General features: G+C 45.2%; 1 protein-coding gene across 11 annotated transcripts in view; it reads right to left on the bottom strand.

The window, feature by feature from the left end:
- Positions 1-628: 628 nt before the first annotated feature.
- The window catches only part of PTPRT (protein tyrosine phosphatase receptor type T), a 1,089,879-nt gene continuing 1,073,558 nt past the window's right edge, over positions 629-16,949 (bottom strand). For 10 of the 11 annotated variants that reach the window (XM_036826097.1, XM_036826103.1, XM_036826099.1 and 7 more), the window contains 4 exons: positions 4,282-4,407; positions 3,231-3,394; positions 1,514-1,649; positions 629-736 (listed from right to left, as the gene is read on the bottom strand). In XM_036826097.1, coding sequence (XP_036681992.1) covers positions 683-736; positions 1,514-1,649; positions 3,231-3,394; positions 4,282-4,407 — 480 coding nt within the window. In that variant the 3' untranslated portion in view covers positions 629-682. The remainder of the gene's footprint in view (positions 737-1,513; positions 1,650-3,230; positions 3,395-4,281; positions 4,408-16,949) is intronic. The other variant, XM_036826100.1, reaches the window with a different exon arrangement.

The raw sequence follows: 16,949 nt of genomic DNA, 5'->3' as shown, positions 1-16,949 counted from the left end.
CCACAGAAAAGCAAAGAAAACCTTCATCCAGGAGTGCTGCGGACACAGCGGACTGGCCAGTGAACGACAGAAGGTCAAGGCCTGGGCTGGGGGAGGGGTACACAATGGTGGTGGGCCAAGCCCCATGCAGGTTAGTTGGGAGGATGGGGGCCTCTGCTGTGGTCTTGGGAGCATCCTGAAGTCCCAGTGATCCAGAGGTCCCTGAAGGAGACGGCAGCAGAGCAGTGACCCCCGCCAAGAGCCCGGTCATATTCACGACCACGTGGAGGAGGAAAGCACACATCCCCCCACTGCCCAGGGTACGCAGGGCAGAGGAAGTGCCGCCAGGCCTGTCACTCCCCTGTACCCACACAGTCAGCTTGCCTCGAGATTCACAAACTTGAAAAGAGCAAAAGCAAGAGGTCTGGGCACTGAAAAATCCGGGCCTTGCCATACAGGTGCACTTCTGTATGGGGCCGTGCCTGAGGCTGGAAAAGAAGCCTGGGCCTTTCAGGGCGGTGTTGCCCACAGCAACTGGAGACCCCTCCGAAGGTACAGAGCCCACCGTGGACCACAGGACCAGCAGTCTTCTCCTTGGAGTTGGGCAGGGTGCCACCGCTTAGCCCCTGGGCCCAGTCGCTGCCATTCACAGAAAAGGGGGCTTGGCTGCAGCAGCCTCTGGCAGGTTCTCCATGCCACTGGGTTAAAAGGAGCTTAAATATTCCAGTGCCACCTCGTATACAAATTTATACTGTTCCTGAGAGGAGGAGAGGCAGAGAGGGAGAAGAGAAGACGAGAGAGAGAGATGAAAAGGAAAGGGAAAATGCATTTAGTTTAGAGATACAAATTATGGAGGAAACATTATCTATGTCTATACTAACAGTCAATTCAAAATTGTCCACGCAGATTCAGATTCAGTAGATCTGGAGTGGCGCTCAAGAGTCTACATTTCTACCAGGCTCCCGTGTGACACTACTGCTGCTGCTGGTCTGTGGACCAGACTTAGGCCCTCACTTTGGGTAAGCCCACACTTAGCACAGACTTAAAGACTCATTAAAGTTCCCTGTGTACGGTATGTCTCCATCTCTGCACCAGGCCTTTCTTAACGTCTGGAGCTCTGCCCCCTGTCTCTTCCTCTCCCTTGCTTCACAGTGTCCTAGCCCAAGGCTTTATATGATAAAAATGAGCATAAATTAATTAGAATAGGATTGGACTGAGTCAAAAACATAATTCACATTCTACTAATCCAGAATCCCTTCCCCGAAGCCAGAATTAGTGATACTTTCCCACGGCATGGAAAGAAAGTAAAACAACGTAGCGTGTGCCAAGACGAATTATCTGGACTCTCTGCAGAAGAGAAGTTGGTGAGGCTGGAGGGAGGAAGCAGGTAACCGTGTGTGCAAAGGGCAGCGACTGCAGGTGCTCAAGAAGCATCCGGCTGTTGAGTGATTTTACTCTTTGATGCTATTTTCTTCAGGTCAAGGGAACTACGGTCAGCCCCTGGCTACTGGAGAACAGTTCTCGGGACACTCACCAGGGTCTCCACCATGTTGGACTTGTTGTTACGTAACGTTTTCACGATGTGGAACACGTCGATGATGTTTTGCTGCTGGATCATCTCACACACGCTGCAGACGGCACAGAAGGTTCCGCTGCGGCCTCCCCCATTTCTACACAAACACAGAGCAAAAAGGTGAGCAAGCTTCCTGGATACCCGTCAGGCGCCTGCCGAGCCTAAGGCCATGCCGGCAGTAGTGGAGGGTGGCTGCGCCGGCAAATGCAAGGGAAGGCGGTGGTGAACGTCTTCGCCTGAGCCATGAGCTCCGGTGGGAGTCCCACCTGTGCTGTGAACCTGCTTTGACCTTGGGCAAGTCACTTCCTGTGTCTGAGCCTCAGGTTCTTCATTTGCATAATGAAGGGGATAACCTTTGAAAGCTCACTTAGCTTGATGTTTCCTTGGTTCTAGCAGCATGTGACTGTCACCCACGGCACACTGACCCAAACCCCCAGGACAGACAGAGTGTCTTTGTACGTGTGGTGCCTGCATCCTTGTCCAAAAGGATGCTCTGGGTCCACCTACACATCCAGTGAAGACAGCGGAAGGTTGCATGTGTTTTTACTCCTAGTTCTTCCCATCCGCTAAGGACAGCAATACCAGAGACATCTCTGTTAGCTGGGGTCAGCCAGCCTAGGTTTTGGGTGGGGCTGGGATGGGTTTCAGATGCTGAATCCCGAAAAGACGCATCTCTATTTATACACCCCGGTTTAAGCAAGACCCTACTGACCTGGAAAATAGAGAAAGAGGGCTTTTGGCAGGGTCATCCCTCTGTCACACTTTCTTTCTGATGCTCCATAAGTCATCTTCATAGAAACACCCCTCCAACTCTTTACAGAAAATCTCTTTAGGAATCTGCCAGATTTGGAACTCCTGGGCGTATTGCCAAGAGCAACTAATGATGTCATGTAATGGTCTGTGTCTAGAGAACATCTGGATGGAAACTAAGTCACTGAGTCTACCTCCCAGATGTTTTATCCACAGGACACCCAACGACCAGATGTTTCAAGTACAGACAGCTGCCCTCCATTCACCGGCCAGTGCCTGCATTTCAGTGTTTGTTTTGGTGTCTCCGCCCTCCAAGGATGCCAAGGTCTCTGTTGACAGAAGGACACCCCTGTGCTTTCCTACAGCTCAAACTGCTGGTCACCTCGGCAAGGGGAGACACGAATAAAAGGTACTCCTGCAAAAAAAGCAGGCTAAAAAACAATCGCATGGGAAAGAGTAGGAAGGGCCCCCTGTCCACCCCTGCCTTAAGCTCTCTGATTTTCCTGACATGTGTGCACCACATGAAAGAGAGGGCACGATAAGCGGGTTTTGAAATGACTGAACTCAATTCCAGGGTAAGATGTTATTAATGCCTCCACCTGCTCCAGAAATATTATTCTGAAAAAGGGAAGACTTTGATTCAACTTCCTTTTTAAGGAGTGAGGCCCTCTCCATCACTTCTCGCCAAATCACTTTAAGTTCTAAGAAGCAAAGCGAATGACTGTGAATCAGCTGTTCCACACATAGCGTTATGGCTGCAATCCCAGTCCGTTAAAGGACTGTAATGCCTTGACTACCCTCCTATTGGCCTGTAAGGGTGTGGTATCGCCAGGCGTGCCTAGGACTGGTATTTGTGGCCAGCGGCATCCTCAAGGGTGTCCCATTACCCACCACCCTGTTGCCCTGGAGACCCCTCCATCATACTCACAGGCAGTGGACCACAGTGCGTCCCTCCCTCCCATCGTACTGCTCCTGCCACTTCTCCAGCCGTCGGACCACTTTGAGCAGAGAGCGCTTGGAGGGGGGCGTGTCCCGGTAGGCAGGCCAGCCAATGTACTGGAGGTGCTGGACTATACGATACCCATCCTGTGGCTGAGAACAGAGAGGCTATTAGGGCTGTTCTGCTGGGGATGCTTAGGGATGCAGGCCCTCCAGATACCCTGGAGGCTGCAGCACTGCAGTGGAAGATGGAATAAATGGGGTCTACGCTATAATGTCCTCATGGGGAGAGTCGCACACTATCCCCATACCCACCTCTACACCTCTGTGCATGCTGATTCTCCTGCCATGACTGCTCTGCATCCCTCCTCTACCTGAAAAACGTCTACTCAGTCCTCAAAACCCAATTCAAATGCCCCTTTCTCTAGGAAAGGCTTCCCTGAATACTGGGCAGGATTCTTCTCTCTTTCTGCAGTTCATGAGCCAAAACACATCTCGCTTTCCCATTAGATAGCGAATTCTGAGGGCAGGGACTGAATCCTGTTCACCACGAGCCCCCAGTAAAGACCAAGGTCACTTTAGTTAGCCATCATTTCATAGATCACTCATCTGTTCCACCCAATACTCCTCCACCCAGCAGTGAAATTCCTCATGGAGGCAACTTATTGTTTTCCATCTTGGTGTTCCCACCATCTAGCCCAAAGCTTACTGGATCCAATCAAAGGCTGCGTCAACTCATGCCGAAACAGCGCGACACAGCAGGGAAGCGCTACATTCTGAGAATTTGTGTCTACATGGCAGCAAGTGTGTCAGGAAACAGGCAGACGGCAGGCTGGATGTCCCCCTGTGTGTCTCTGTGTGTGGGGGCCATTGCTGGGTCGGTCTGGAGCCGGAATTGGCAAAGGCATCACTTCCCCAAGGACGAGGTGAACAGGAGAGGACAGCACAGACTCCTGGCTGGCCTGTGGGGTCCTCTCCCGGCAGCTTCCATCTGTTTTGGGAAGGAGGAGTCCGGGAAGCAGCGGTGGCCGTACACTTACCCGAGCCATGTTACAGATGCGGAATATTCTGTGGATGATGTCCTCATCGATGTCTGCGGAGACGAATTCCACCTGGATGGGCCCGTAGCACCCCGAGGTCTTCTCAGGCCAGTACTGCATACAGAGCTGAGGTAAGGAAAGGGGTCACAGAAAAAGGCCAAGGTCAGGGGCCGGGGGCATTGGTTTCATTGATCATGAAACCTTTCTTACTGCCTGCAGGACACATTGGCTAGAAAGGTAGAGTATTATGTAGGAAATTAGGCTCAGCTTTCCTGTTGGGGAACAGCTACCCATTTTTCTGGTTGTTGAAAAGTCAGAGCTCTGAGCACAGAAACACTGGGCTTAAACATCTTTGCTGTGCTGATTTCAAACCATTTGGTAGGCTTGCTGGGCCTCAGTTTTCCCCATTTGTAAAATGGGGAAAATACTGTCTACCTTGTGCTACTGTAAGGGTTAGATAGAACACTCTGAGGAAGGGCAACTACAATCTTTAGTTCAACACAAATCATAGCAACTTTTCCCCATTCTAGGAAAACCTTCACGGTGTTTATTTCATCATCAGATCATGAGTAGTTTTAAAAAATACATAGGTTTTGGCATCAGACAGGCTTGGGTCCAAATCCAGTCTCTGCTGCTTACTAGCTGTGCCATCCAGGCCTCAGTTTCTCCTGTGTAAAATGGGGCTAATTATGCTTACCTTGCGCCAAAAGATAATGTAACATGGTATTGAGAGGTCTTGCCTATTACCTTTCCTATTTTTTTGGAATTAGAAATTAGAACCTACAGCTGAGAGCAAAAGGCAGTGGTTGCTTCTCAACCTAAGACAGTGCTTCTCAGCAGAGGTTGCTCTGTCACCCAGGGGACATGTGGCAATTCTAGAGACATTTTTGATGATCACACCTGGGGGTTGCTATGGGCATCTAGTGAGTAGAGGCCAGGATGCTGTTAAATATCCTACAATGCATGTGACGGCTCCCCTGAGAGGAATCTGGCCCCAGTTCTCAATGGTGCAGAGACTAAGCCTGGCCTAAGATCATAAATTGTCCCTTTAGTTTATAGCGTCATCAAGAGTGAGACACAGATACTTTATGCCCCGTATCTGTTGAGTCACTAGATGACTATAGTTGGGGAAAGAATATTAAGGTAGGTGGCACAGGCTGTGGCTCAGAGTGAGGCAAAGCATGCTTCCTCAACTCCTGGTTCCCAAGGGTAGTGGAGATGGACACTGTCCAGGGGCAAGGAGGAGAGCTAAGATTGAGGCTGCAGGCTCGCTGGGACCACCCCAGCATGGACCAAGAGGCCACGTGTTAGAAAGCCTTTTCACCTGGGGGTTGCCCGGAAGATGTAGCTGAGACTCAAAGACCCACCAAAGCTTCTGAGATCCTGGCATCTCAGTGGGGTCTGCCACAGCCTATGCTGAGCTTGCAGACAAGGAACTAGACGGACAGAGGCTACCCACGGCAATCCGGTGGCCTCCCCATAACCACCACGGATGCAGGATTTTCATGAAAGTGATCGCTTTCCCTTTCATTGAGAGAACAGCCAACTCACCCTGGGTAGTCACATGCTAAAACTTTTTTGATTCTATCCTTCCTCCAGAACTAGAGGCAGAATGGAGGAGCAGGGAGGAGGGAGACCGTAGGAGACAAAAGCACACATCTCCCACCTTCCTAGCTGTGGAACCTAAACTCCAGCTTAGGGATAACATTTGTTCACATTATGGCCCACTGGCCAAACCTGGCCAGCCGTCTGATTCTGTAAATAAAGCTTTATTGAAATCTAGCTATATTAGCCATTTACATACTTTCTGTGGTTGCCTTCAAGCTATAATGGCAGGTTTGAGTAGTTGTGACAGAGACCGCACAGCCTACAAAACCTAAAGTATTTCCTATCTGGTTCTTTCTGCAGAGAAGGTTGGCCAACTCTTGTCCTATAGGGCTGTTCTAAGGATAAAGAGAGAACACATGGGAAGAAAGCCCTTAGCAGAGTGCCAGCATCCACGACATTCCAGCGATTCATATCATTCTTGAACCTCTCAGTGCTCAACAAGAATAACAACAATAATGATAATAGCTAACACATAAATTTGAAGAATTCTTCCTCTTATCACCCCTCTTAAATAGCAAAGGTAAGCAAGATTAAGTTTCATAATGCAATGGTGCCTTGCTTTCCTGGCGTCTCCATCGGGGGTTAATTGAGAATAGTGAGAAAGGTGTGTGTGTGTGTGTGTGTGTGTGTAGGTGGGGAGTGCTGGTCACAGAGGTCTCTGCGGCTGGACAGTCATCTGAGAAAGGTGTGTGTGTGTGTGTATGTAGGTGGGGAGTGCTGGTCACAGAGGTCTCTGCGGCTGGACAGTCATCTGAGAAAGGTGTGTGTGTGTGTGTGTGTAGGTGGGGAGTGCTGGTCACAGAGGTCTCTGCGGCTGGACAGTCATCTGCTGAGCTGTGCAGTAATGACAAATCCACAACTTGAACTTCATTTCTCTTTGCCATTGGCTCTTCTGACCTGCAACCTTCACAGTAATGAGGGACTGGTACAGATAAGTCTGTGGCTGGCCAGAGAAACCAGAATTAATCAGAACTGCCAATTTAAAAAAAATAATTGCCTTTATTACCTGCATTGAATCGTGCCTTGCCAGAGGTTGGCTCTGATCCTGACATGAGGTACATGGGTCCAAGGCATCAAGGAAAGTCTATTATCCCCAATATTTTCAGTCTGGAGAGAATGTGGAACGATTTGTCTCTTTTAATAAGATTTCCAGACCAATTTCTCAAGCTAATAGGTTCTACTCTGCCTCAAACAAGACTCCTTTATTTTGGGACACTTCTCTGCATTTGATTTTCCAGGTCACTCTCCATCATGTCCAGAGGGCTGGGAAAGGTTGCAGGGTCCTTCTAATCCTACATCAGAGCCAGCCTTTCACTTGAGTTCCCTAATCCGTGAGACCACATCAGCAATGGCATGGGTAACATTCAGCCAGGTGATCTGTGGGCAGATGTGGTGTTTGAGCTGCCAAGGATCATCAGGGTCTGCCCCCAGGCCAGGACGCTGCACATAATCTAGCCATGGGAAATGGGAGAGAGAATGGGGGAAGCCAATGCTCTGTTCCTGGTGACCCTTTGGGGCTCGGAAATGATTCTCGTCAATAAGAAATGTCCTCTAAGGTTTAGCTCAAGACTGTCCTGGTGTCCAAGTGCTGGGGTGGTGCCTCAGTGGGTACCACCACTTTGGCCCATGTATGCAGCTTAGCAAAAGGTAATGGGGCTCCTGCTTGAAGCGCCCTGGGCTCAAATCCCAGCCCTGTCACCCCCTAGCTGAGTGACTTGGCCAAATCTGTTAGCTTCTCTGGGTTAAGTGATGAGTGGCTGTGAATCTGAATGTGTCTACTTAGCACAGGAGTCTGTAGCTAGTAAGTACTCCATAAATGTAAGCTATAATTATTTGGCAGTGTGGGAGAGGGTCACTCAAAACAAGGTAGATAAAGTGAAGGGTCTTTTTCCCTCTACTTAGCAGCCCGTATGAAAATTTCTCTTTAGGATAATAATACCCAAAGGACTGCCCTTGTGAAAATTCCTGGTCAGCCAGCCTGATAGAGCAGTGAGGACAGGTGCCACCTGTGATGTGGGGACACTGTTCTGCAGGTCGGAGGAGAGAGGCCTATGGGTTGTTCTTGAGAGGGACCCAGGAGAGGGACCCGGGAGATGGACCTAGGAGATGGACCCAGGAGAGGGACCCAGGAGATGGAAGAGGAAAAGTAGGAGCATAAGAGAACCAGTGAAAGGGCTGAAGGTGAATCAGTGTGTCCTGTGAGCCCCCCCCTCTCCTAAACTCCTAAATATTAAGCAAATTTATAATAACAAACATGGACAATGCTCACTGTGCATGGGGGTTTCTTGTGGAAGCGGGCGAGGAACTGAGCTTTGCTCCCTTGGTGACTTACGTGGTCTCAGCTCCACTTCTATGTGAACTGAAGGGCCAGACCATGAGCACATAAGCATCGACAGTTTATAGGAGAGCCGCCAAGATGGTGGAGTAGAAAGACCCTGAGCTCACCTCCTCTCATGAGCACACCAAAATCACAACTGTCATCTGCAGAACAACCACTGGTGAAAAAGACTGGAACCTACCACCAGAAGATCTTCTGCAACTAAAGACATAAAGAAGGAACCACAAAGAGACAGGTAGGAGGGGCAAACTCACAACATAGTCAAATCCCATACCCCTGGGTGGGCGACTCACAAACTAGAGAATAATTACATTACAGAGGTTCTCTCACAGGACTGAGAGTTCTGAGCCCCATGTTGGGCTCCCCAGCCTGGGGGGTCTGGTACTGGGAAGATGATCCCCCAGAGCATTTGGCTTTGAAGGCCAGTGGGGCTTGATTTTAGGAGCCCCACAGGACTGGGGCAAATAGAGACTTCACTCTTAAAGGGTGCACACAAAATCTCACACTCACTGGGACCCAGGGCAAAAGCAGTAATTTGATAGGAGCCTGGGCCAGACCTACCTGCTGGTCTTGGAGAGCCTCCCGGAGAGGTGGGCATGGCTGTGGCTCACCCTGGGGACGTAGACACTGGTGGCAGCCATATTGGGGAACATTCTACTGTGTGAACACTGCTGCTGGTGGCTGCCATCCTGGCTCATCAGCCCCACCCACAAGCCTATAGGCGCGAGTGCTGGGGTGCCTCAGGCTAGGTAACTAACTGGGCAAAGACACAGCCCCACCCAGCAGCAGACAGGCTGCCTAAAGACTTCCTGAACCCACAGTCACCTCTAGAAAAGCCCCTAGACATGGCCCTGCCCACCAGAGGGCCAAGACCCAACTCCACCTCCCAGTGGGCAGGCATAGGCCCTTCCCTTCAGGAAGCCCACATTAGCCTCTAGACCAGCCTCACCCACCAGGGGGCAAACACCAGATGCAAGAAAACTATGATCCCACAGCCTGCAGACCCAGCCCACCCACAGTAGGCAAGAGCCTACCCTGGGACCAGCTGGGCCCTGGCCACTAGCAGGCCAACGCAAGCTTTGAGATACCCTAGACCCCATACCCAACTGTGTCAGGAATTGCCCCCCATCAACCTGAAATGAGCTCAGGGATCCCTGGGCCCTGCAGCCAGACTCCAGGAACTGGCTCTGCTTGCCTGGCACCAACCCCTGAACCTGGCTTTACCTGCCAGGGGATCGGCAACAGCCCAAGAGTCTTCGGGACCCTGACTCCGGCCACCAGTGAGCCAGCACTAGCCCTGGGACACCCCTAGGGTTCTGCATCCAGTGCCCTGTGACCAGGCCACACTAACTAGCAGCCAGCAGCATCTGTACAAGGCAGAGCTTGGCAACCAACTGGGCCAGGGGCCGACCAAGCCTACCAGACTGCCCACATAGGCCGCCACAACAGAAGGACCCATGCAGCCCTATTAGGGGGCACCCCAAGAGCATATACCTTGGGTGATGAGAGGGGAGTGCACTGCTGGGATGCATAGGACATCTTCTACAGAAGGCCACTTATGCAAGGTTGAGACACGTAACTAACCTACCACATATATAAAAATACAAATAGCAACTTAGACAAAATGGGGTGGCAGAGGAACATGTTCCAGACGAAGAAACAAGATAAAACCCCAGAAGAAGAATTAAGTGAAGTGGAGATAGATAGACAATATACCCGAGAAACAGTTCAGAGTAATTATCATAAAGATGATCAAAGAACTCCTCAGAAGAAGAATGGATGTACAGAGGGAGAAGTTAGAAGTTTTAAACAAAGAGAAGAGATAAAGAACAACTGAACAGAGATGAAGAATACAAAAAATGAAATGAAAAATACACTAGAAGGAATCAATAGTACACTAAATGATATGGAGGAACGGATCAGTGAGCTGGAAGACAGAGTAATGGAAATCACTGCCACTGAACAGAAGAAATAATGAAAAGAAATGAGGACAGTTTAAGAGACCTCTGGGACAATATGTAGAGCACTAATATTCACATTATAGGGGTCTCAGAAGGAGAAGAGAAAGGACCTGAGAAAATATTTGAAGACATAATAGCTAAAAACTTCCCTAACCACGGAAAGGAAACAATCACCCAAGTCCAGGAAGTGCAGAAAGTCCCATACAGGATTAACCCAAAGAGGAACACACCAAGACACATTGTAATTAAAGTGACAAAAAGATAAATAGAGAATATTAAAAGCAGCAAGGGAAAAGCAACAAATAACATACAAGGGCACTCCCATAAGGCTATCAGCTGATTTTTCAGCAGAAACTCTGCAGGCCAGAAGGCATGATATATTTAAAGTGATGAAAGGGGCATGATATATTTAAAGTGATGAAAGGGGAAAATCTACAACCAAGAATACTTTACCCAGCAAGGCTCCCATTCAGATTTGATAAAGAAATCCAAAGCTTTACAGATAAGCAAAAGCTAAAAGAGTTCAGCACCATCAAACCAGCTTTGCAACAAATGTTAAATGATCTCTAGGCAAAAAAGAAAAGGCCACAACTAGAAACAAGGAAATTAACAAAATGAAAAAGCTCACCAGTGAAGGCAAACATACAGCAGAGGTAGGAAATCACCCACACACAAAGCTAGTAGGGAGGTTAAAAGATAAAAGTAGTAAAATCATCTATATCCACAATAAGCAGTTAAGGGATACACAAAACAATTAGATAAAATATGATATCAAGAACAGTAATCATGAGGGGAGGAGAGTACAAATGTAGGGTTTTAAAAATGCATTTGAAATTAAGAGGTCATCAACTTAAAATAATCACATCTATATATAAAGACTGCTATACAAAAACGTCATGGTAACTGTAAACCAAAAATCTATAATAGATATACACACAAAAAAGAAAATCCAAACATAACACTGAAGATAGTCATCAAATCACGAGAGAAGAGAACAAAAGAAGAAAGGGGAAAAAACCAAATCCAAAACAATTAACAAAACAGCAATAAGAACATACATATCAACAATTATCTTAAATGTAAATGGACTAAATGCTCCAACCAAAAGACACAGAGTGGCTAAATGGATACAAAAACAAGACCTGTATATATGCTTCCTACAAGAGACTCACTTCAGCTCTAGAGACACATACAGACTAAAAGTGAGGAGATGGAAAAAGGTATTCCATGCAAATGGAAATCAAAAGAAAGTCAGAGTAGCAATACTTACATCAGACAAAATAGACTTTAAAATAAAGACTGTTACAAGATACAAAGAAGGGCACTACATAATGATCAAGGGATCAATCCAAGAAGAAGATACAACAATTGTAAATATATATGCATCCAACATAGGGGCACCTAAATATATAAGACAAATATTAACAGACATGAAAGGAGAAATCGACAGTAACACAATAATTGTAGGGGACTTTAACATCCCACTTATATCAATGGACAGATGATCCAGACAGAAAATCAGTAAGGAAACACAGGCCTTAAATGACACATTAGACCAAATGAACTTAACTGATATATAAAGAGCATTCCATCCAAAAGCAGCGGAATACACATTCTTTTCAAGTGCACATGGAACATTCTTCCGGATAGATCACATGCTAGGCCACAAAACAAACCTTGGTAAATTTCAGAAAGTTGAAATCATATCAAGCATCTTTTCCGACCACAACACTATGAAACTAGAAATCAACTACAAGAAAAAACCTGCAAAAAAACACAAACATGTGGAGGCTAACCAGTATGCTACTAAACAACCAATGGATCACTGCACAAATCAAAGAGGAAATCAAAAAATACCTGGAGACAATGAAAACGAAAACATGAAGATCCAAAACCTATGGGATGTAGCAAAAGCAATGTTAAGAGGGAGGTTTATAGTGATACAGACTTACCACAGGAAACAAGAAACATCTCAAACAACCTAACCTTACATCTAAAGCAACTAGGGAAAGAAGAACAAGAAAACCCCCAAAGTTAGTAGAAGGAAAGAAAGAAGGATCAGAGCAGAAATAGAGACTAAAAAAAAAATAGAAAAGATCAATGAAATTAAAAGCTGGTTCTTTGAAAAGAAACAAAATTGACAAACCTTTAGCCAGATTCATCAAGTAGAAAAGGGAGAGGGCCCAAATCAATAAAATCAGAAATGAAAAAGAAGTTACAACTGACACCACAGAAATACAAATGATTGTAAACGACTACTATGAACTACATGCTGATAAAATGGACAACTTAGAAGAAATGGCCAAATTATTAGAAAGATACAATCTCCCAAGATCGAACTAAGAACAAGAAAATATGAACAGACCAATTACCAGTAATGAAATTGAATCAGTAGTTAAAAAACTCCCAACAAACAAAAGTCTAGGACCAGATGGCTTCACAGGTGAATTTTTTACCAAACATTTAGAGAAGAGTTAACACCTATACTTCTGAAACTATTCCAAAAAACTGCAGAGGAAGGAACATTCCCAAATTCATTCTATGAGGCCAGCACCTTCCTGATACCAAAACCAGACAAAGATATCACACACACACACACACACACTACAGGCCAATATCACTGATGAACCTAGATGCAAAAATCCTCAACAAAATACTAGCAAACCGAATCCAATAATACATTAAAAGGATCATACACCATGATCAAATGGGATTTATCCCAGGAATGGAAGGATTTTTAATATCTGCGAATCAATGTGATACACCACACTAACAAATTGAAGAAGAAAAACTGTATGACCACCTCAATACATGCAGAAAAGCTTCTGATAAAATTCAACATCCATTTATGATAAAAACTCTCTACGATACTACGATAAAAAGTGGGCAGAGAGGGAACATACCTCAACATAATAAAGGCCGTATGTGGCAAACCCACAGCTAACATCACACTCAATGGTGAAAAGCTGAAAGCATTTCCTTTAAGATCAGGAACAAAACAAGGATGTCCACTCTTGCCACTCTTATTCAGCATAGTTTTGGAAGTCCTAGCCACAGCAATCAGAGAAGAAAAGGAAATAAAAGGAATCAAAATTGGAAAGGAAGAAGTAAAACTGTCACTGTTTGCAGATGGCATGATACTATACATAGAAAATCCTAAAGACGCCACCAGAAAACAACTAGAGCTCATCAATGAATTCAGTAAAGTTGCAGGATACAAAATTAATATACAGAAATCTGTTGCATTTCTATAAACTAACAACAAATTATCAGAAAGAGAAATTAAGAAAACAATCCCATGTACCATTGCATCAAAAAGAATAAAATAACTAGGAATAAACCTACCTAAGGAGGCAAAAGACCTGTACTCCAAAAACTATAAGACACTGATGAAACAAACTGAAGATGACACAAAGAGATGGAAAGATATACTGTGTTCTTGGATTGGAGGAATAAATATTGTTAAAATGACCATAATATCCAAGGCAATCTACAGACTCAATGCACTCTCTAGCAAAATACCAATGGCATTTTTCACAGAACTAGAACAAATAATTTAAAAATTTGTATGAAAACATAAAAGACCCTGAAGAGCCAAAACAATCTTGAGAAAGAAGAATGGAGCTGGAGGAATCATGCTCCCTGACTTCAGACTCTACTACAGTGCTACAGTAATCAAAACAGTATGGTATTGGTATAAAAACAGAACCATAGATCAATGGAACAGGATAGAAAGCCCAGAAATAAACCCATGCACTTATGGTCAATTACAACAAAGGAGGCAAGAATATACAATGCAGAAAAGACAGTCTCTTCAATAAGTAGTGCTGGGAAAACTGGACAGCACATGTAAAAGAATGAAATTAGAGCATTCTCTAACACCATACACAAAAATAAACTCAAAATGGATTGAAGATCTAAATGTAAGACCAGGTACTATAGAACTCCTGGAGGAAAACATAGGCAGAACACTCTTTGACATAAGTCACAGCAATATTTTTTTGGATCCATCTCCTAAAGTAAAGGAAATAAAAGCAAAAATAAATAAATGGGACCTAATTAAACTTAAAAGATTTTGCACAACAAAGGAAACCACCGACAAAATGAAAAGACAACCTACTGAATGGGAGAATATCATTGCAAATGATATGACTAATAAGGGATTAATATCCAACATATATAAACAGCTCATACAACTCAAATTTTTTAATTCTGCTGATTGAAAAATTCTGCTGAATAGACATTTTTCCAAAGAGGAAATGCAGATGCCCAATAAGCATATGAAAAGATTCTCAACATAGCTAATCATCAGGGAAATGCAAATCAAAACCACAAGGAGATATCACCTCATACCTGTCAGAATGGCCATCATCAAAAAGAACACAAATAATAAATATTGGAAGGATGTGGAGAAAAGGGAACCCTTGTACACTGTTGGTGGGAATGTAAATTGGTGCTGCCACTGTGGAAAACAGTATGGAGGTTTCTCAAAAAATTAAAAATAGAACTACCATATGACCCAGCAATTCTACTCCTGAGTATATATCCAAAAAAACCCCAAAGCACTAATTCAAAAAGATACTTGCACCCCAATGTTCATAGCAGCATTATTTACAATTGTCAAGATATGAAAGCAACCTAGGTGACCATCAACAGATGAATGGATAAAGAAAATGTTGTATATATACACAATGGAATACTACTCAGTTATGAAAAAGAATGAAATTTTGCCTTTGGAGCAACATGGCTGGACTTGGAGGGCATTGTACTAAATGAAATAAGTCAGACAAGACAAATATTGTATGATATCACTTACATATGGAATCTAAAAAACAATAAACTAGTGAATATAACAAAAAAGAAGCAGACATATATAGAGAACAAACTACTGGTTACCAGTGGAGGGGGAGGGGTAATCAAGGGGTGGGGGAGTGGCAGGTACAAACTATTGGGTGTAAGATAGGCTCCAGGATGTACTGTACAACACAGGGAATCTAGCCAATATTTTATAATAACTGTAAATGGAAAGTAACCTTTAAAAATTATATTAAAAATTTAAAAATTTAAAATAAATTAAAAAAGAGAAACAAAAGGTTATAGAAATCTTGGGGAGAGGAGTTTATGGTTTCTTAAGGCCCTGGAAATAGGGGGTTCAAGGAAGTCCACTTGGCGGTCTAAAACCACAAGGACCCAGCTGACCTGGGGCCACGGCCACACATACACTCAATGTAACATTGTTACTTTCTTCCTTAGATGGGAAACTTTTGCAGTAGTTGTCTCCATGATAGATTCCAATCCTTTAGCCTATAGCCCAGCCTTTTCCTACCTTATATCCTAGTGCTGTGCTTCTCCTCCCTTTCTTACCCATCCGTCTAGGAGGGGTGGTGTTTCCTGTCCATAGGGAGGGCCTCGCCACTGCAGATGCACACGGCCGGGCTGATGACCACACCTGGGGGGCCGGGGAGGGAAGCCACTGCAGCTGCTGCTGCTGATTTAGAAACGGCCATGCTTCTCCTGGAAAAGCAGAGGGGCTTTTGCTATTTATTGTCAGAACAAGTTAAACCAAGCGGAAGTCATGAAGCCTGTGTGGACAGCCCTGCAACAGCTGCCGTGCATTATTCCACCTAGTGATCTCCGCTGCTGCTTGGGCCATAGAAAGATGTCCTTCGGGGGTGCACGTTCACACATGAAATCTAACAAACACCAAGGCTGCCTCCCTGTTAGACATCATTTTCTTGCTGATGGAATCAGAAAGCTTGTTAGTCGCTGAAATAAACACACTCTGATGAGTTAAATGAAAACTAGCATATGGGCCTATTTTTGGAATAAACAATTCTCAAGCAATTTCAGTGCACCTTAGTTATGCCTTTTGTTAATTAAAAAAATACTTTGATAAAATGGAAAAGCCAAGTAATATAGCTTCTAGAGATGAAGGACTCTACTTATCAAGGTCCCTGTGATCCATAGGAGGGAATCAATCCCAGGCCACTTAAAGGTGAAGTGAATTAGTATTTTTAAGAGAAAAATATAAGAGTTACTTGAATTGGTTTTAAAATTCAGATCAGTGATGACAAAATTCATTTAAATAGACTTCCATAAAGAGCCCAAAACATATCATTGGCTTTAACACTGTGGCCAGGTAAGGAAGACAGACTGTAGGGGAAGAGGAGGGCGTGAAGCCAGGGAGAGAGAGAGAGAGGCACGTGGCCCATAATCAAAGCACATTCGCCCATCCATTCTCCATTCACCTATCCATCGTCCCCTGAGGTGATACTGCAATTCCATGTAGTGGGTGGAAACTCACTCTTAGGTACATCAGAGTCTGTTTCCGGGAAGGAAGGGTGGGAGTTTAGGAAAATATCTACAGAGGAAGTAGGGTGGGTGGAAGGCAAAGGCTCAGGGCAGGTTTTGGAAGGAGGTAATAAAGAGACAGATGAATTATGCAGCTTAAGAATGGAACAGCTTTGGGGGGAGGGGTGGAAGAATAGGGGAGGAAGGAAGAAAGTGGTTTGGGCAACAGGGTGGGGGGAGAAGACGTGCTGCCAGCCGCCAGGTGTGAGGAGACAGGTGGGGTTTAAGAACCGGGACGTGCGATGTTCCACCTTCAGCCACGGGCATTGCTGGGATATGAACCCCATGTTGCCTCCAGTAAAGCCTGAGCTGGAACTTGGAAGTGGACATGAATACAGGACCCCCTTGGAATTCCCAGAAATCTTGAGGGTGGACAGTGGAATTTCCCACAGGAAGGGGAAGAGGAAACA

This window comes from Balaenoptera musculus, chromosome 15, assembly GCF_009873245.2.
Source record: "Balaenoptera musculus isolate JJ_BM4_2016_0621 chromosome 15, mBalMus1.pri.v3, whole genome shotgun sequence".
Classification (NCBI taxonomy): domain Eukaryota; kingdom Metazoa; phylum Chordata; class Mammalia; order Artiodactyla; family Balaenopteridae; genus Balaenoptera; species Balaenoptera musculus.
The sequence above is the reverse complement of the archived record's forward strand: the minus strand, read 5'-3'. Positions and strand labels throughout refer to the sequence as shown.